Genomic DNA, 19,455 nt, shown 5'->3' with positions numbered 1-19,455 from the left:
AAATGTACTGGAGAAAACTTAGATGCACCTGTATCCCAATCTGATGAGGAAAGCCATAAAGTCTCCATTAAATATTGATTTAATGATTTGCAGGTCACTCTTGTCCTTTATGTAACCAGGTAAAAGTCTCAGATAGAGCTGCATCTAACGATTATATTATGTTTATAGCTTATATTGTATATTGGTAAAATTAAAAATAAATATATTCTTATTATATTCTAACATTTTTAACTCTTCTATTGTCATTTTTATTCCTTATTTGCACCAACAAACCAAAGCAAATTCCTAGTGTATATCTCATACACCTGGCAATAAACACGATTCTGATTCTGATTCTAATTCTAACAATTATTTTCTTGATTATGCGATTAGTTGTTTGGTCTATAAAATGATGAAAAATATTCAGTTCATTTGTCATAGAGGAGTAAAGAAACCAAAAAATATTAATTATTAAGAAGCTGGAATCAGAGAATTTAGACTTTTTTTCTTAAGAAATTATTCAAACCGATTAATCGATTATCAAAATAGTTGCTGATTAATTTAATAGTTGACAACTAATCAATAAATCGTTGCAGCTCTAGTCTCAGGTAAAAGTCTCTTATTTTAAGAGACCTCGCTAAGAAGGTAATCATAAAAACATTGTTACAACAATAAACTAAAGTAAAAACAATAAATTAGAAGCAAAAGCATCGACCAAGAGTCCTTTTTCCTAAAACCTAGGCAGTGTTAACTAATTTGTTACATTATTTTCATTATCGATTAATCTGTCGATTATCTTCTCGATTAATCGATCAGTTGTTTTGTCGATAAAATGGTGAAAAATGTAGATCAGTGTTTCCCAAAGCTCAAGATGACGTCCTCAAATGTCTCCTTTTGTCCAAAACTCAAAGATATTCAGTTTACTGTCATAAAGAAACCAGAAAATATTCACACCGCAGGGATGGAAGTAACGTTATAGCCAAATCCTAAAATACTACAATGTAAAAATACCTCATTACAAAGAAACTGCGCTCAAAATGTCGCTTAAGTCAAGCACAGACTAAGAAACAATGGTTAAATCAGAAATAATGTCCCCGTTCAGTGTTGAATTACTCAGATAGATGCTTTAGGTGTTTTAATCTGCAGAAATGCATCATATTTTATGATCATCATAATGTTTTATAGCCTGAAATCTTATGCAGTGAAGGCAAAAATGCAATATTTCTAAAATGTACTGGAGAAAACTTAAATGCACCTGTATCCCAATCTGATGAGGAAAGCCATAAAATCTGCATTAAATATTGATTTAATGATTTGCAGGTCACTCTTGTCCTTTATTTAACCAGGTAAAAGTCTCAGTTAGGGCTGTAACTAACGATTATTTTTATTATCGATTAATCTGTTGATTATTTTATCGATTAATCGATCAGTTGTTTGGTCTATAAAATGGTGAAAAATGTCCATCAGTGTTTCCCAAAGCGTCCTCAAATGTCTCGTTTTGTCCACAACTCAAAGATATTCAGTTTACTGTTATAGAGGAGTAAAGAAACCAGAAAATATTCACATTTAAGAAGCTGGAATCAGAGAATTTAGAATTTTATTTTCTTAAAAAACTGATTAATCGATTATCAAAATAGTTGGTGTTTATTTTAATAGTTGACAACTAATCGATTAATCGTTGCAGCTCTACTTTTAACTCTTAAAAACCACCAGTGAGACTGTGCGTACATACTACCGTGATTCACTGGCACCCAAGAATAATGTAAGCATTTACGATGGAAACAATCCCTTTAACCGACCTTATTCAGCACATATTGTGTGTTTGTTTGGTCTCTTTATTGATGAGTTATTGATACGATGAGTGATGATGATTTAAAATCCCCTCATAGAAGCTATAAAACATCTCTGAAACAGCATGAAGATCTGGATTACTTACCTAAACAAAGTCCATATTTGGAAGAGCAGAGCGTGAGGAAGTGAAGCAATCACCTTTAGATGAGTAGTTCATCAGACTATGACTATATATATAGTCATCACCACTAAATTCACCAGAAGTGATTAATGAAATATTTACACTTTAAAAGTATTAATAACTTCAATGGAACTGCAATTGCACCTGATTGTGCCACCTGTGCAGTGAAACCTGCCTCTTAAATTTTAAATCCAGGAAACTAGAGCTGCAACTAAAGATTATTTTCATTATCGATTAATCTGTTGATTATTTACTCAATTAATCGATCAGTTGTTTGGTCTGTAAAATGGTGAAAAAAGTAAATCAACGTTTCCAAAAAGAGCCAAGAAGACTTCCTCAAATGTCATGTTTTGTCCACAACTCAAAGATATTCAGTTTACTGTAGGGCTGTCAAAGTTAGCGTGATAATAACACGTTAACGCCACTAATTTCTTTAACGCATTGACCACTTTAAATTGTAGTGGGCTCTGTTTTAAAGCTAGAGTGAAGATACTGGCATCATATGAAACTAGAAAACTTAAAGGATCTAAATAACGCTCCAACTTACGCTAAATTTTGGCGAGGAAAACCTATCATGGCCATTTTCAAAGAGGTCCCTTGACCTCTGACCTCCAGATATGTGAATGTAAATGGGTTCTATGGGTACCCACGAGTCTCCCCTTTACAGACATGCCCACTTTATGATAATCACATGCAGTTTGAGGCAAGTCATAGTCAAGCCAGCACACTGACACACTGACAGCTGTTGTTGCCTGTTGGGCTGCAGTTTGTCATGTTATGATTTGAGCATATTGTTTTATGCTAAATGCAGTACCTGTGAGGGTTTCTAGACAATATCTGTCATTGTTTTGTGTTATTAATTAATTTCCAATAATAAATATATACATGCATTTGCATAAAGCCCTCTCATGTTGATAAGAGTATTAAATACTTGACAAATCTCCCTTTAAGGTACATTTTGAACAGATAAATAATGTGCAATTAATTTGCGATTAATCACGATTAAATATTTTCATACATGGACAGCCCTAGTTTACTGTCATAGAGGAGTAAAGAAACCAGAAAATATTCACATTTAAGAAGCTGGAATCAGATAATTTAGACTTTTATTTTCTTAAAAAAATTATTAATCGATTATCAAAATAGTTGCCAATTAATTTAATAGTTGACAACTAATCGATTAATCGTTGCAGCTCTACTGTTAACTCTTAAAAACCACCAGTGAGACTGTGCGTACATACTACCGTGATTCACAGGCACCCAAGAATAAACAAAGATGAGTGGTTCTCAAGGAAAATAAAACTTGGAAAGAAAAAGTTCGGAAACTTGTGTTTGGTGGATTATTTCTCTGTTGCATTGTATTTTACATCGTTGGAGAGCCTGTTTATTTACCTTCACAATGATGTCCAACTTGTAAGGATCATGCATTTGTGGGATCGATTAATCGTTGCACCTGTAGTTGCATCAAAGCCACTGATGGGCCTTATATAACCTGTGTGCCCACCTTGCCCTTATACCAACACCACCATGTATCCGGCTCATGAATTATTCTCATGTGCGTAAGTGTCACCAGTTCTTGTGTCTGAAACGTATCATTATCTCAGAGTTTCGTTGGAATTATAGGAAACAATCAGGCGGAGGAACTCATTGACGTTGCCACCAGTACTCGTGTCGTTGTGTGTGTGTGTGTGTGTGTGTGTGTGTGTGTTGACGTGTTTCCTGTTTCTACCACCACTTCTCTGAAGACTCCAAAGAACTGACAGCTCCGACCCATATACACACAACCACACCGGCTTCCTCTAAAGCTTCATTATTTGACTCAACTTAAGAGGAATCCTACAGATGGCTCAAAGCCAGCATGCCTCATCTGCCTTCCTCGCCTGGTGACGACTTTACTGTGAATCATCTGATGAAACTCTTTTAAAGTTGGTTGTTTAACTTCCTCACGCTCTACTCTTCCAACATGGACTTTGTTTTGGTAAGTAATCCAGATCTTCACGGTTGTTTCAGGGATGATTTATAGCTTCCGAACGAACACACATTATGTGTCAATATGTGCTGAATACGGTCGGTTAAAGGGATTGTTTCCATCGTAAATGCTTATATTTTCCTTGAGAACTACTCATATTTGTATATTCTGTGACGGTGGAACACCGGCGACTCTGGGGGATGTTGTGCAAGAGATTTACAGTATAAACTCTACCTACAGTCTCACTGGTGGTTTTTAAGAGTTAACAGTAGAGCTGCAACGATTAATCGATTCGTTGTCAACTATTAAATTAATCGCCAACTATTTTGATAATTGATTAATCAGTTTGAATAATTTCTTAAGAAACTTAAAGTCTAAATTCTCTGATTCCAGCTTCTTAAATGTGAATATTTTCTGGTTTCTTTACTCCTCTATGACAGTAAACTGAATATCTTTGAGTTGTGGACAAAACGAGACATTTGAGGACGTCATCTTGGGCTTTGGGAAACACTGATCCACATTTTTCACCATCTTATAGACCAAACAACTGATCGATTAAACGAGAAAATAATCTACAGATTAATCGACAATGAAAATAATCGCTAGTTGCAGTACTGTAGTTTACATTAAGCTTCAGCATGTTGCTTCTTATCAGTTGCAAAACACCAAGGCTGTAGTGTTGATGAGAGGAGTTATATGTGGATGAGTGAAGTGATTAATGGGGCTCTCTGTCATCGTGTTGCAACTCAGGTAGCACCGAAATCTACACGTTTAATAACCTAATAAATTGTTCAATTTACAGATTACTTAATTAAGGGGAGACACCCCAGGTGAATAGAGTAAATAATTGAACTAATAGATATCACCATGAAACTTCCTCACTTGATTACTTACAAGAAACCAATTCTTTTTTGTATTACATGTTCTCTGAAAGTGTACGTTTAAATATGCAAATGAGGCATTATCTAATGGTAACTTTTACTCAAATTAGGAGAAATCTACAGACGCAAACAGACAAAGTAGTAAAATAAACACCTAAATGTGTATTTTGGATCGTTCCACTAGTCTGAAAGAAGACGTGTTATGAAAGCAAAGTAGCCCAAAATCTCAAAATTGATCAGTGCATGAAAATTTATGTTTTGACCTGGGGCGTAACGTCTTAATCGTTTCGTCAGCAAAGAGCCTTTTTGCCGACAACCCTGTTGGTCTTTTGGGCTCCTTCAGATTTGAGGCCAGTTTATGATTAACTGTAAACTTTCTTAAGGATCCTGTTTTACCTCCCTAATCTGTTCTCCAGCTGTGTTTGAGAAAAGGTGTGACCTCTTTAGAGAGGATAGTTTTCTTTTATTCCAGACAGAGTTTGTATCATATCCCTGTCTAACTTATACCTACAGGTTTGTGTCTTGAGTACGAAAGCCCTAAAAGGAAAAGATTCAAACATTTTTTTTTAAACACCGTTATCTCGAGAAAACGAGATGATTAACTCGTTATCACAAGAAAACAAAAAAGGTTGTTTTCTTTTATTGCTTATAATGTTCGGGTCAAATCAGATCAAGCAGTCATGGCTGTATACGTCCCAGGCTGTGATTTTGTGTCTGTAATGTAGTCAGAGATGTCTTCAACTCAAATGTATCACTCATTGTCAGTAATTATTCATTAAAAATGTTTTTACCAGCAAAGAAAAATCAAAGAATAATGACATTTCCCTCACAATTTTGTGGTATTTTCTTTTTGATTTATAAGGGACACAGTTAACATGTTTTATACTGCTAGTGAATATAATCCATACAATCCACTTATTTCCATTTATTACACGGCTTTGTTGAATACTCAATTCTGATTGGTCAATTACAGCGTTCTACGGTCTGTTATTTCTTTATAAAAGACCGTTGCTATGTATAACAGATCGTTGCTATGGGCGCAGCTCTGATGTCAGACTCTGGCGGACCGTTTTCGTACTTGAGGCCCCACAGAACAGAACAGTTGGACAGAAGGATGTTTAGAAACTGACTGTAAAAGTGTGAAGTATCTATTTCATGCAAGACAATCCTAACATCTCCGTCCTTAGATCACATTAAACTGGAGGAGGAGCCGTGCTCTTATCTATATTATGAAGGTTTTAACAGAGGGGGTTTGTTCATATATCATTCATAGCCTGATTTATAGAACATTTTATTCTTAAAAAACTGGTGAAAATGGATTTTTTTTATGGCTGTTGACAGTATTTTCTGATTTGTGGAGTGATAAAAAGCAATATCCAAAATCCCCTCTGTAAAAACCTTTGACTCTAATATGTCAACAAAATGAAACAAGAATTGTTTTAACCTGACTTTATCCAATGTTCAGATTTTCGTTCTGGAAATGTATGGAAATTAGCACATATTTAAGAAGATAATGCCTCATTTGCATATTTAAACATACATTTTCAGAAAACTTGTAGTACAAAAAAGAATTGCCTTGATGTAAATAACCAACTGGGGAAGTTTCATGGTGATATTTAATAGTTAAAAAACAGTTTGATAAGATCTGTTCCTTGATAGTATGTGTTTTTGTATAGGATGGATGTCAAATATTTGAATATTTAGACCTGCTTGATATGAAAGGTGCATGAAAATGAAAGAACTAAAGATGCCCGTGCAGTGACTTGACGAGTTGTGTTGAGCCGTGTGGTTCCCACTCCAGCTGTCCTCTTGTATGGCAGCTGTAACGTCATCATCTTCTTCTCCAACGCAGACCTGAAACCTCGTCTTTTGTTTCAGGTTTTTCCGCTGATGCTTACCTTCCTGTCCGCCGGACAGAGTCACACTGAGTTTACAGAACAACAGGGGAATTCAAGGCATGAGTGTCAACCTGGTAAGTTGTTAACAAGGAGCTTCGTGCATTGTACATCTAGTGGATGATTAATCACATACTAACTCGTTCCCTTTCTCCTTTTCTCCACTGTTTCCCAGGACATTATAAACCTGATGGTGATTGTTCAGTTGGAAAGCTCAGATGTGAAAAATGCGGTAATGGAACATATACAGAAATACCAAACTGTACATCCAAATGCCTACGATGTAAGCCATGTGAAAGTAAGTATCTTGTTCAAATACCATGATTGGTTTGGGTGATGTCAGCTTGTGGGGATATTGTGTAAGCTTTTTAAGTTAAAGGACCCATCCCATTGGCTTTTTGTCGATGCTAACTTCCTGGTTGTCTTACAAAAATACGTCATACCTGGGGCACCCTATTGTGTTGCCCCCTTGTCAGGACTGTGTGTTAATGCTGTGGATTGAGACAGAAACACTGTTTTGATTTTTCCCCAGATTATGAGGTGGTAGAAAAGCCCTGCTCCTTTAAAAGTAATGTGGTATGTAAGTGTAAACATGGATACTTTTACAAAATAAAGCCTTCCAATGGAACGTCTTTGCAAAAACCATCATCAGAGCATTGCACGGAGTGTACCTATGATCGTAAAGGTAAGTGAAGTCAAAGGGAGTTAAAGCCCTATATTGGCATCCTGGCTTATTCAATATAATATACTCTAAAAAGAAAGAATATCATTCTTTGAATTCTTACAATTTAATTTTTTTTTCCAGATCTTCATGATTATCCCGACTATAAAAGGTGGGAGAACGTACAATATCACAGATGGCAAACATGTTTAGATTTTTTTTTTTTGGGTGACAAAATGGAGAACGACCTAATCCTAAACAAATCCATCTGCATACTGTAATGATAGCTTCTAATAAATCCTGGGAGCTGGGGAGAGATCTTTTCCTCAGTGTATTAATTTTTCTCTTTGGCTATTAAAGGCTATTAAATAGGCGTTATCAGTCACTATAAGCATCATAGATGTGGGTCAATAGGGGCCTACTACACCCACTAGTAGGCTTCTATTCACACGGTCGATCAAGTTATAAAAGAAGTCGATAGCGACCTCTAGTGACAGGAGCAGAAGCGGAAGTCAGGTGTTGAACAGACAACATGAAACTCCATAAGGGGTGGAGGTCTGGGGCGATGGATGGGACCAACAACATGTAGTTTTCTTTGTGTTAACATCCCTTAAGTTTCACTTTCACTATTGAAACATAGTTATTTTAACCCAAAGCACGATGTTTTCCCCTAAACTTAACTAAGCGTTTTTATTGCCTAAACCTAAAGAAGTTGTAATTTTTGTTGTCTAAACCTAAAGAAGTTGTAATTGTTGCCTAAACCTAAAGAAGTTGTAGTTTTGTTTCCTAACCCTAAAGAAGTTGTAATTTTTGTTGTCTAACCTAAAGAAGTTGTAATTGTTGTTGTCTAAACCTAAAGAAGTTGTAATTGTTGCCTAAACCTAAAGAAGTTGTAGTTTTGTTTCCTAACCCTAAAGAAGTTGTAATTTTTGTTGTCTAACCTAAAGAAGTTGTAATTGTTGTTGTCTAAACCTAAAGAAGTTTTAGTTTTGTTGCCTAAACCTAACGAAGTTGTACGTTTGTTGCCTAAACCTAATTCAGTTGTAGTTTTGTTACCTAAACCTAAAGAAGTTGTAGTTGTGTTGCCTAAACCTAAAGATGTTGTAGTTTTTGTTGCCTAAACCTGAAGAAGTTGTAGTTTTGTTGCTTAAACCTAAAGAAGTTGTAGTTTTGTTGCCTAAACCTAAAGAAGTTGTAAGTTTTGTTGCCTAAACCTGAAGATGTTGTAGTTTTGTTGCTTAAATCTAAAGAAGTTGTAGTTTTTGTTGCCTAAACCTAAAGAAGTTGTAGTTTTTGTTGCCTAAACCTGAAGAAGTTGTAGTTTTGTTGCTTAAACCTAAAGAAGTTGTAGTTTTTGTTGCCTAAACCTAAAGAAGTTATAGTTTTGTTGCCTAAACTTAAAGAAGTTGTAGTTTTGTTGCCTTTTTGTTTCTGTTCAAAATGTAATGTTTTATTCAGTTTTACAATGTGTTAGAATGTGTTGCTTTTAAGTTTCGCTTTTAACTTTTACAACGTAGTAGGCCCCTACTGACCCACATCTATGGTGCTTATAGCGACTGATAACGCCTATTTAATGGCCTGATAACAGTTGAATCGGGTGCAGCAGGGACACACTGTCCAGGCAAACACACTAAAAAGACTTACTACTTTTTGCTATCCACTTCATTTGACTAACTCAGACTGTTGAAGCCTCATATTAGCTTCAGATAAACCAGAGGAATTACTTTTGTCCTCCTTCACTTCCATTGAAATCACATCAAGAAGGGATATTTTAATGAATACAGCAAGCAAAAACAGTTTTGATGATCATATGGGCACCCGACTGTTGTTTTAAGACGTGAAAGATTAATAAAAACAAAAAACTAACCTTTAATGTATGGATAAATGTGTTGTCAGATTCCTCTGTTGTCTTTATTTATTTCTCCTTTTTTTGCAACAGACGATGTACAACAGCACCAGCTCAAATATCATCTTCTACAAATTCATCTAGAGCTACACCCACATCTGCATCTGCATCTGCATCTACATCTGCATCTACGTCTGCATATACAAGAACCACAAACAACACATTGAGTCCTGTTGTGGATCTAGTTCAACCTGACTGTTAGTACTAAATATGTGCTGTACTAAAAGTAAAGTGACAGAATAACTCACTGGTCCGTGGTTTTGTCAGAATTTTTGACAGAATTACTGTAATGATGTCGGTGTTTCTGTGTGTCCACAGTAGGGATTGAAACGCCCTGGTTGATTCTTGTGTTGGTTCTGGTGACACTTCTTGTGACACTTCTGGTGTTCCTGCTGCTCTTCGTCAGGAACCCGTTCAGATATCCAGACAGTTGTCTCGGATATCCAGACAGTTGTCTCTGCTGGAGTGTGAACAAAGAGCTGGTGCCGCCTGTCGAGGACCCTAAACTCAATGGTCGGTAACCGCTGGTGGAACGTGTCTAAGCACATTTACTCAAGTACTTAAATACAGTTTTGAGTTGTTCTTTACTTGAGTACTTACTTACACCTCTACTTCACTTGTACTTTTTTACATTTATTTTATCGCTCATAGAGATTAATATTTTACATACAAAAAATATGATCAGCTTGTAAATATGACACAGTGTTATACATATTAAACTGCCCAAAAAGTGTGTAAAATAGCTCAAACTAAATACAACATTAAAATACTTCTTACACATTAAAGGTACAGTGTGTAGGATTTTGGCAGCATCTAGCGTTGTGGTTGCAGATTGCAACCAACTGAGTACCCCTCCGCTCACTCCTCCCTTTCCAACACTGCAGTAACGTGAGCCGCCGAGTGCAAAATCGTGGTAACGGCGTTCACCTCGCTCTATGAAAACATAGAATATTATATTCCATTTCTGCCAATAGATCCCCCCGAAATGTTACTCACCGGCTCTTTAATTAACCTGTAATGATAATCCACTATTACGATTATAATAATTTAACACCGCCAGGACCCGTTATACCTACAAATTAGTCCTTTTACCTTTGATACTACATTGATAGTACATTTTGCTGTTAACACTTCTGTACTTGAATGCAGGGCTTTTACTTGTAGTGGAATGTTTTTACAATGTGGTATTGTTACTTTTGCTTAAAGGACCAGTGTGTAACAATTAGGGGGCAAAATGATTGGCAGAAATGTAATATAATATTAATAAGTATGTTTTCTTTAGTGTATAATCGACTGATAATGAGAGTCGCTGTGTTTTCGTTAGCTTAGAATGAGCCGTTTATATCTACATAGGTAGCGGGTCCTCTTCACGGAGTCCGCCATGTTTCTACAGTAGCCCTGAACGGACAAACCAAACGCTGGCTCTAGAGAGAGACTTTTTTACGTTACCTGAAGGCCACCGTAGTTCTCCGACACGCTTGTGAAACTGCACTAACGTGAGCCGCAGAGTGCAAAACTGTGGTACCGCCAGCCGCCTTCTGACTTCCGTTGCTTCTAAAGTAGTGTTATTATGGTATGGGTGGTCAAACCAAACTAAACTTTTCCTGCTTGGGGCGGAGTCAAAGATGTTACTCGCTCCTGTCGCCGCCGTTCTCTCTTTCTCTTGCTTCACCACTCACTTCCCACGTACACACACACACTCTACACACTGGCTTTGTTCTAAATGACCTACGCTACTCTTACAACAACTGGCTCTGGAGAGAGACATTCGCGTTTTCGCGTCGGCCTCTGTAGCTCTCCAACACGCTTGGCGCACGGTAGAGGCTTCATTCGGTTGCAATCTCCTCACCTCACCGTTAGATACCACCACATCCTACACACTGGACCTTTACGTACAGTATCTATGTACTTGTTCACTGCTGGCAGTAATAGAAGTAGCTGGTGGTATCCACAGGAGAGAAAACAAATACTTCATATATACATTTGTGTGTAGTTTGTTTGTAGATACGCTGCAGATGCTGTGACACGACACAAATTAAGACAAACTCTCATGTATGAAACCTTACACAATTAGAATATGTGTATACAAAGCAAGTTTAATTCTTGCAGAAGGTATTTTCAGTGTTTAACCTAACCTTTTTTAAATGTTCTTTCTCGACTGTTCAAGCAGGAAACTTACTGATAATATCTGTTTTCCTCCAAACAGAACAATGCGGTCATCAAGGTAGCAGCCCGAACGCACTGGTATGTTCTCAGTTTCATGTTTTGTGTTCTGTTGAGATTGAGATCGTAGCTGTAGGTGGACAGTCAGAGGGCCTTAAAGGTCAATGAGAGCAGGTGAAATGTTGAATGTTGAACTAAAGCTGTGATAAAATATCATGATTTCTTAGTGTTTTAGAAATGCTGAAGAATGTCCCAACGTTTAAGAGAGGCGGTTTCAACAAAGACTTTCACTTTCTTTTTCTTTGTTCTTTTAAGACATTTAACATATCCGAGGAAACTCCCATGATGACTCTCAGTCCAGCCGCACCTGAACACCTAACCCACATCACTCCTCTGCTGCCAGACGCTGAACACAAAGGTAAGATTCACTATTTGATGCAGGGCTAAATAATGTATTAAAGATAATGTAAGATCTTAGAAAAATGTGGCAGGGGTCATCAGAGGTCATCTCATGATATTGCTACTAAAGATAACGTGAATATAGAGTCATAGAAAGTATTAAAGGCCGCTCGGAGGTGTTGAATCAAGCTGTCATGACATCAGCAAGCAGAGCAGTTTCGTTGCTGTGGTGAGATGAGACGGAAGACTCATATTTATCAAAGAGTCATTTTGCCTCATGAAAGTAAGAAACTACAACTGCAAAGACACATTTGTGAAATTGTTCTAAAATAGAGTCAAGTCAAGAGTTCTTCTGGGGTGCTTGTGAAACTGTATTTTTGAGGCGGGTTGTTGGAACAAACTACCTCATACATCCTTTCCCATTGATAAAACAAAGCAGAGGAAGAAGTGTGACAGATTAACTTTATCTTAGATCTTAGAGAGCCTGTTTAGTTAGATTAGAAAGAAGTGACACTAACGGTATGTCATCATACCAGAAGTCTAAATTAGGGCAAAACCTGGAAACATGTTTATGGAGGACAAGTTGATAAACAATGTCAAGAAAATTGAGAAAGATCAGATACATTTGTTTTAGGGAATGATATATTTAAATATCTGGGTCTCATGTCTTGTTGCATGGAAGCCTCCACTTTCACATTAACTACTTTACACGTGAGAGTACTTTTAAAGACTTCAAATACAAGTAATGCTGCTCTAACGTTGATGCTGGGATTCCTAGTTTGTTTGAAGTTCTTAACTGTCTCATTCAAGGTAAAGTCCCAGTTGAATATATTATGATGACGATGATGATATCACTTTATTATCAGATCAAGTTTGACATTTTTCTCAGCAGCTCAACTTGCGACATCAACACAGGAAACAAGGATACAAACATTACAACTCAGCTCCTCCCTTTCTATGGTTTTATCTCATAAATTTCAGAGCTTCTGTTTCATATTGTCCCCAATGTATAATAGTGATAATAGGTGATCTAAATGTCAATTTGTGCTGATTGGACCATATTTGTACTACAAACCCTCCTTTAATTACCATCTACCATCGTCTGCCATCTAATAATGCGTATACCACAAATGTGTGTTATTGATCATAAAAGTATTTTGCTTCATACTAACATTTTTCAAGAAGCTTTGAACTCTCTCTGCATCTGAATCAGGACTCTTGCAAGGTGTAGCAAGTAGTCAAAGATTCCAGTGTCACCTCACACAAAGTCCAATCGTGGCATTGCAACACCCATACCACCATACTATTTAGTATGCCAGAAAAAGTGTTAGTATGTCCCACTACATAGTTTGTCAATTGCAGTATGCCAAAAATGCCATTGAAAGAGGCTGGGTCATGCGTCATCAACGCGTCATATCTTTGGGGGTACAACACATGCGCAGTAAAACCTGGTCTGCACTTGCCGAAATTGAGTCAATCGCAACGCACGACAGCAACTTCAGCTACGCTGCGCATGTGTCATACCCCATACCCCAAGACCCGTGTCCGCCCGTATCCGCCCGTATCCCAGCCTCCTTCAATAGGCCTTGAAAAATACCAGGATGTCTTACTGCATCAGGTCACATTTTGCAGTACGCAAGCCAGCATGCTGTTCTGGCTATTCTGACCCACAATCTTCTGTACAACAGATATATGAGCAAGAGGGTCAAAGTTCAAGGCACAATGTTATGACGAAGTAGTGCGTCCCAATTGTAAGCATACTGCATGCAACAGTACGTACTACTGGGGCAGTAGCTACAGTATGTACTGAAAGTAAAAGTATGAAATTTGGAACGTAGTCCAAGTTTAGAGGAAATAGTTTATAATGTGTTTTTTTTTGCACACTACTTCTTCAGCTTCACTCTCAGCTTCCAACACATCACAACTGTTAAAATGTTGCATCCCTTGTCATCACTCACGCCAAACGCCTTGTGGTGAAAAATAAAAAAAAAAGTGTCATGGTGACACTTTCCTCCCGTGTGATTACTGATGTGGTGAACTATCTCCAGCTACAGTGTTCGCACATTTAGAGCGGCAGCCTTTTCATCTCTGCTCGTTTAGCACGTTGTTTATCATTGATCAGCCATGTGGCACACAGTGTGGAGGTGGCAACTGGGAAACAGGACGCCTTCGCTGTTTCGCATCAGTCAGCAATTGGACGTTAAGGGGAAACGGCAAATCAGATAGCGAGGGCATGTCACTTAGCTGTGAATGATGTGCATCCTTGTGCATCATGTTTTAACTCCTTTCTTTGAAATCGTCACCGTCCGCACACGTTCAGATGTTATTTATAGTAATATGAAGTGTTAAAAGTTGAAAGGTTAAGAGGTTGAAAAGCCACATAGATTTTCCACTGCTTCTTTTCTCATAAGACTTGAGTAGTTTCCGTTATTTAAAGCAGATTACAGTAGATCAGTGCTTCACTCTCGATAATGCAGTTTAAGTTGTTTTATTACTTATTGCCTGATACAGCCCTGTGTTGCCAGACAAACCTCTGAAATTCAGTTAAAATACTTTTAGGAAGATTAACTGCATTTCCTGTCGTTAATGATGTAATGTCGTTGTGTCTGGCATTTATGGCTGAGCTGAAAACCCCCTTGTGTTCGTAGTGCTGTTGGCATTGTGGTAAATATTATGTTCTCTATTCTCTTTCAACTTGAGCATGGTGGTTTTTTACTGTAGTCACGGAAATTTTATGAGGTGGACATCTTAACAAACCTGCATCCAGACTTGTGCTCTGTGTTTTAAATTTAAGATTTCCTTTGTTTATTTGTTTATTGTCACTCTAGGCATACGAAGAAATTACTTTTGGTGACTTCCAGAGACAAGCAGCAAGAGAACAAGATAAAACAAGACATTAAGATAAAAACAAGAGGAATAAAAGATAATGAATACTAAAATAAACACTAAAAAGGTATTGCACAGCGAGTTAGATGTGTGAATAATAAAGTGTTGGGGGTGCAAACAGGAAGAACTAGTGACGTGAACGACTTCTAATGTCACAGTGCGGCAGCGTGGAGCTCTAAGGCACAGAGGTTAAGATCTATATCAAGCTTTGGCAATAGTTGTTCGTAGAATCAACATATTCGTGGTTTTCTTTAAGAGCATGATGCTGATCTCCTGACATGGTCAACTCCAATGCCTCTGCACAGTTTCTGTATCTTGATTATCTTTAGTTTAGCTTGAATTGTTGGCCAAAAAACAGACAAACACACTCTTGCGGCTGACCTTTTTTCGCCGGAAGATTGGCAGTTCAATTACCCGGCTCCTCCAGTCCGCATGTCGAAGTGTCCTCGGGCAAGATGCTGAACCCCAAATAGCTCCCGAAGGCTGTGCCATTGGTGTGTGAGTGATTAGATTAGAATCTGATGAGCAGGTCGGCTGCTTGCATGGCAGCCTCTGCCATCAGTGTGTGAATGTTGACATGTAGTGTAAAGCGCTTTGAGTGGTCAGAAGAGTAGAAAGGCGCTGTATGAATGCAAGTCCATTTACCATTTACCATCGTCTGTGATTCTCTCCTTCCAGCCGCCAGACAAGAGGAGCCATCGGAGCACTGGCCGGCCATCGTCCTCTACGCGATCATCAAGGAGGTTCCTCTGCGTCGGTGGAAGGAGTTCCTGCGTCTGTTGTCGGTGGCCGACCAGCAGCTGGAGCGGGTGGAGCTGGAGGCCGGACTGGGTCTGGGCTCCATGGAGAGGCAGTACCAGATGCTGAGGCTGTGGAGCCAGCGCTCCTCTGCCAGCCTGAACGACGTCTTCTCGGCCTTGCACTACATGGATCTGTCCGGCTGTGCCCAGCTGCTGCAGGAGAGCCTGGAGAAGCTGCAGTGAAGGCCTGAACTGAAGCTTGCAGAAGTTACACAGACCAGGGTTTCAATGGGGACACCTGAGGTAGTGGCTAGAGGGGAGCCCGCAAACTGGGGAAACTCTCTCGAATGGTTAAGGTTAGGCATTTACCTCGAATGGTTAAGTTTAGGGTAGGTCGTCGGGCAGCGAGTCTCGCGAGAGTTTTTGCAGATCTCAGATCAGATTTCGCAGTTTTCGGTAGGGATGCACCGATACCACTTTCTTTCAGACCGAGTACAAGTACTTACATTTGGGTACTCGCCGATACCGAGTACCGATACGAGTACTTCTCTCTGCCAAAAGACCCTCATTAACAGCCAGCTGAAGGGTGTGAGCGACACACGGCAGACTGGGGAGTCCCGCAGACGAGGCGGTGCGCCGCGATCGGCTCTAGGTCGGCTTGGAAAGGCTCGGGGCGAAAGTGTCTCGCACCCGCAGCTTTACAGCGCTCACCGCCCGGACCTTGCCGCACCGTGACGTGGCTCCCTGCTCCCGGTGCGACAACCGCGTCGTGCCGCGAGTACATGTGCACAGTATCAGACCCGATACCCGAAACTGGTATCGGTATCGGTGCATCCCTAGTTTGCGGGCTCCCTTCTAGACACGACCGACACCTGAGGCTGCACCTGGGGACGCAAGCACTATATTATCTTACAATGATCAGTGCTTCCACCGTGGACAACTTCTACATGGTATAACCACAGAAAGCTGCAGTAATGTCACAAATGACTCACACTGAGTGATGCAGATGGATTTTATTATCTCACTAAGAGTTAAATGGCATTACGGAGCACTGTGGAAAGGCCAAACTACCACTGGGGTATTTCCTCTTTTCCTACTTCTTTTAAAGCTGCAGTGGGTAGAAACGGAGCTAATATGATTATAAAACGGTCGCTATATCCTGACAGTAGTGCATGAGACAGGTAATCTGTGTCCTCCGGTGCTCCTAACGGCATCTGCAAGATTTCACAGACTGGAGGAAAACAACCAATCAGAGCCGATCTGGAGTCTTACCGTCTCTGAGCAGCTGTCAATCACTCGCCGAGCAAACGGTCAAACTAGGCAGCGCTGATCAAATAGGAATCAATATTCTGTTACTGTAATGCCTATTTCTCTCCTCAAATGTTTTCAGAATCATCTTGTAGTGTACTGTGTAGCTGTAAAATGAGAAAGTTTGGGACCCGGCAGCCATGTTGAGATCAAGTTGAGGAAATACCAAGCACCGCCCACCAGCCGGAGCAAACTTTATCATTTTACAGCTAAACAGTACACTACAGGATGGCAGGGTGGTGCAGTGGTTACCACTGTCGCCTCACAGCAAAAGGTTTGGAGGTTCGAATCTGGGGTGGAGTTTTTATGTTCTCCCCGTTATAGCGTGGGTTTTCTCCAGGTTCTCCGGCTTCCTCCCACCGTCCAAAGACATGCAGGTTCATTGTTGACTCTAAATTGCCCGTGGCTGACGACCTGTCCAGGGTGTACCTCACCTTCATCCAATGTCAGCTGGGATCGACTCCAGCCCCCCCCACCCCCCCGTAAGAGGTTACACATAATGGATGGATGGATGGATGTTTCTGAAAACATTTGAGGAGAGAAATAGGCATTACAGTAACAGAATATTGATTCATATTTGATCAGCGCTGCCTAGTTTGATCGGAGTTCAGTGTATTTATTGCTTATGCCTATATTTAATCTTATTTATTCTTATTCTTGTTGTGTGCCTACCTTACTTCACGAGTGATTGACAGCTGCCTCCGTTGAATGAACAGCCAATAGGAACGCTCTCTCTCTCTCTCTGAAATGACCTGTGATTGGTCAAAGTCTCCCTGAGCGGGCTAGATGTTCTGAAGCCTGAAAACAGAGCCATGATGAGGAGCAGAAGTCTCTCTCAGAACACTTGAATTACAATATGCTGAAAGGTTATTTGGGATTTTTTGCCCAATGATGCCATAAAACTATTCTACCTACTGCAGTTTTAATGGGTAAATATCATCAAATGCGCTCCAGATACGTGTATTATGTTTCCTTATAGCTTTATTTTACCTCCAAATTGACACTTAAAATGCAGAATGTATTGTACATATTATAGAAAATACTGGATTTGTTGCAGCGCAGAGTGCAGAACTGGACAAGTGGCTTCCTCCAATGCAAGTTACAAGAACCACAAAAACAGTAGCATTTCTACGGAGGACATCGTGGCCTGTAGGCTTCTAGTAATCTAGGTGGACATTTAAAAAATAAAATAAAATAAAATAAATGGGGAATCCCCTTCCAGTAGCCGTACTGTCAAAAACATACCACTTAACCTACAGCTTCTTGTGTGCAATCTCTTAAAGGTCAACAGTTGAGGGCAGAACTGTGAATGTATAAATGTGTGAGTGGTTAGCAGGAAGAAAAACTTCCTTCTTTGACTTCTTAAGAAGAAGATTGTTTTATACTTCCTGAAATTGGTGCTTATTTTTTTTTTTATAGCATTTAACTAGTCAAAGTAAAGACTACTCAAAGAGTTTGAGTATTTCAACTGTGTGTACATCTGTGATGTTTAAGCAGCGCATCGACTTTGTCTTCTCCTTTGAGAATGAAAGTCGGGTGTAACAACTCAGCCGCTGCACCCTCGTAAAGGGAAGAACACTGAAATCCCCGCAAGGACGTCAGGTTTTCAGTTTCCTGCAAAAGAAATGGTGTCGAGGTGCAGCAGGCTGGGTTTTTCCTCACCACACATATTCAAATTCCATCCGAACTGATGGTTTCCTGCTGTTGTGGGGTGTTGGGGTATCTCTCATTTGAGAGTTTTTGTGTGTCAATTCAGTTACTGACAGTAGAGGACTTTCCAGTAAATGGAGTTAATTATTATTAATGTGAATCTAGGTCTGTGGTTTGTTGTCCTTGAGACGCATGTGTGTAAATATTTTATAATTATTATTTTGTTACATTACATTGGTACAAATGTGTGGTAACATGGCACCGTAAGGGTGTCATCATACAATATGTCATGAATAAAATTCTCTGTCCACAAGGTGGGAGTATCGGCTGAGTGTTTGAACAGCAGCAGCAGCAGCTGGTGTTTCAGTTTGAGAACAGGAGGACTTGGTACAAAGAAAATGCAGGCAGGGTGCTTGAGTAGCTTTTATTCTTGTGTTGGATTAGACCGATCTCATGAATTGCAAATTCTGCTGCAGCACAAAGAACAGCTGTCCTACATTGTCCATAGTCCCTGGATAGAAAAAAAAAGCATAGATCCCATACAGAGAGATTCTGTAGACATCTTAAATTCTGATAGCAGGGTTAAATAAACATTCACGTTTTGATATCAGTGGCGGCTGGTGGAAAACCAACCCACGGTGGTGTTATGTTATTTTATTAATTTATTTCTTTTGCACTTGCACCTCCATTTTATGTACAGGCTCAGTGCTGCTTGATATATGTGCTCTCATATTGCTATAGGTACAGTCGTACAGCACAATCATATGTTTTAAAGACCCGACAGGGTCATAAGTGTCCTTAGGAGGCAGTCCGTGAACTTCGACATCCCCTCAATGTCCCCACATTGTTCCATTAAGTAGGGATATAATATATAATATTTTTTTGTCCATAGGCCCAGAGAATACATAAATGTACAGGGAGGAAAAATAACTTGTTTATTTTTACTTATATTAGGAGAGAAGAGAAGATAAATATAGAAAAGGAATTGAAATAGAATAAGTAAATAGATGAATAAATAAAAGTTAGGGATAAAGTTAGAAAATATA

General features: G+C 39.1%; 1 protein-coding gene across 1 annotated transcript; it reads left to right on the top strand.

Moving 5' to 3' along the window:
• The first annotated feature begins 3,685 nt into the window (after positions 1 to 3,685).
• LOC141771980 (uncharacterized) lies at positions 3,686 to 17,245 on the top strand. Its single transcript, XM_074642533.1, is given in 11 exon segments — positions 3,686 to 3,929; positions 6,680 to 6,773; positions 6,872 to 6,994; positions 7,229 to 7,381; positions 7,502 to 7,529; positions 9,297 to 9,460; positions 9,585 to 9,776; positions 11,470 to 11,507; positions 11,742 to 11,844; positions 15,390 to 15,696; positions 17,182 to 17,245. Coding segments are annotated over 11 exon segments (1,281 nt in total). The 5' UTR covers positions 3,686 to 3,914.
• Positions 17,246 to 19,455: the final 2,210 nt, after the last annotated feature.

This window comes from Sebastes fasciatus, chromosome 8 (genome assembly GCF_043250625.1).
Source record: "Sebastes fasciatus isolate fSebFas1 chromosome 8, fSebFas1.pri, whole genome shotgun sequence".
NCBI classification, from domain to species: Eukaryota; Metazoa; Chordata; class Actinopteri; order Perciformes; family Sebastidae; genus Sebastes; species Sebastes fasciatus.
This window is presented reverse-complemented; position numbering and strand designations above follow the sequence as displayed.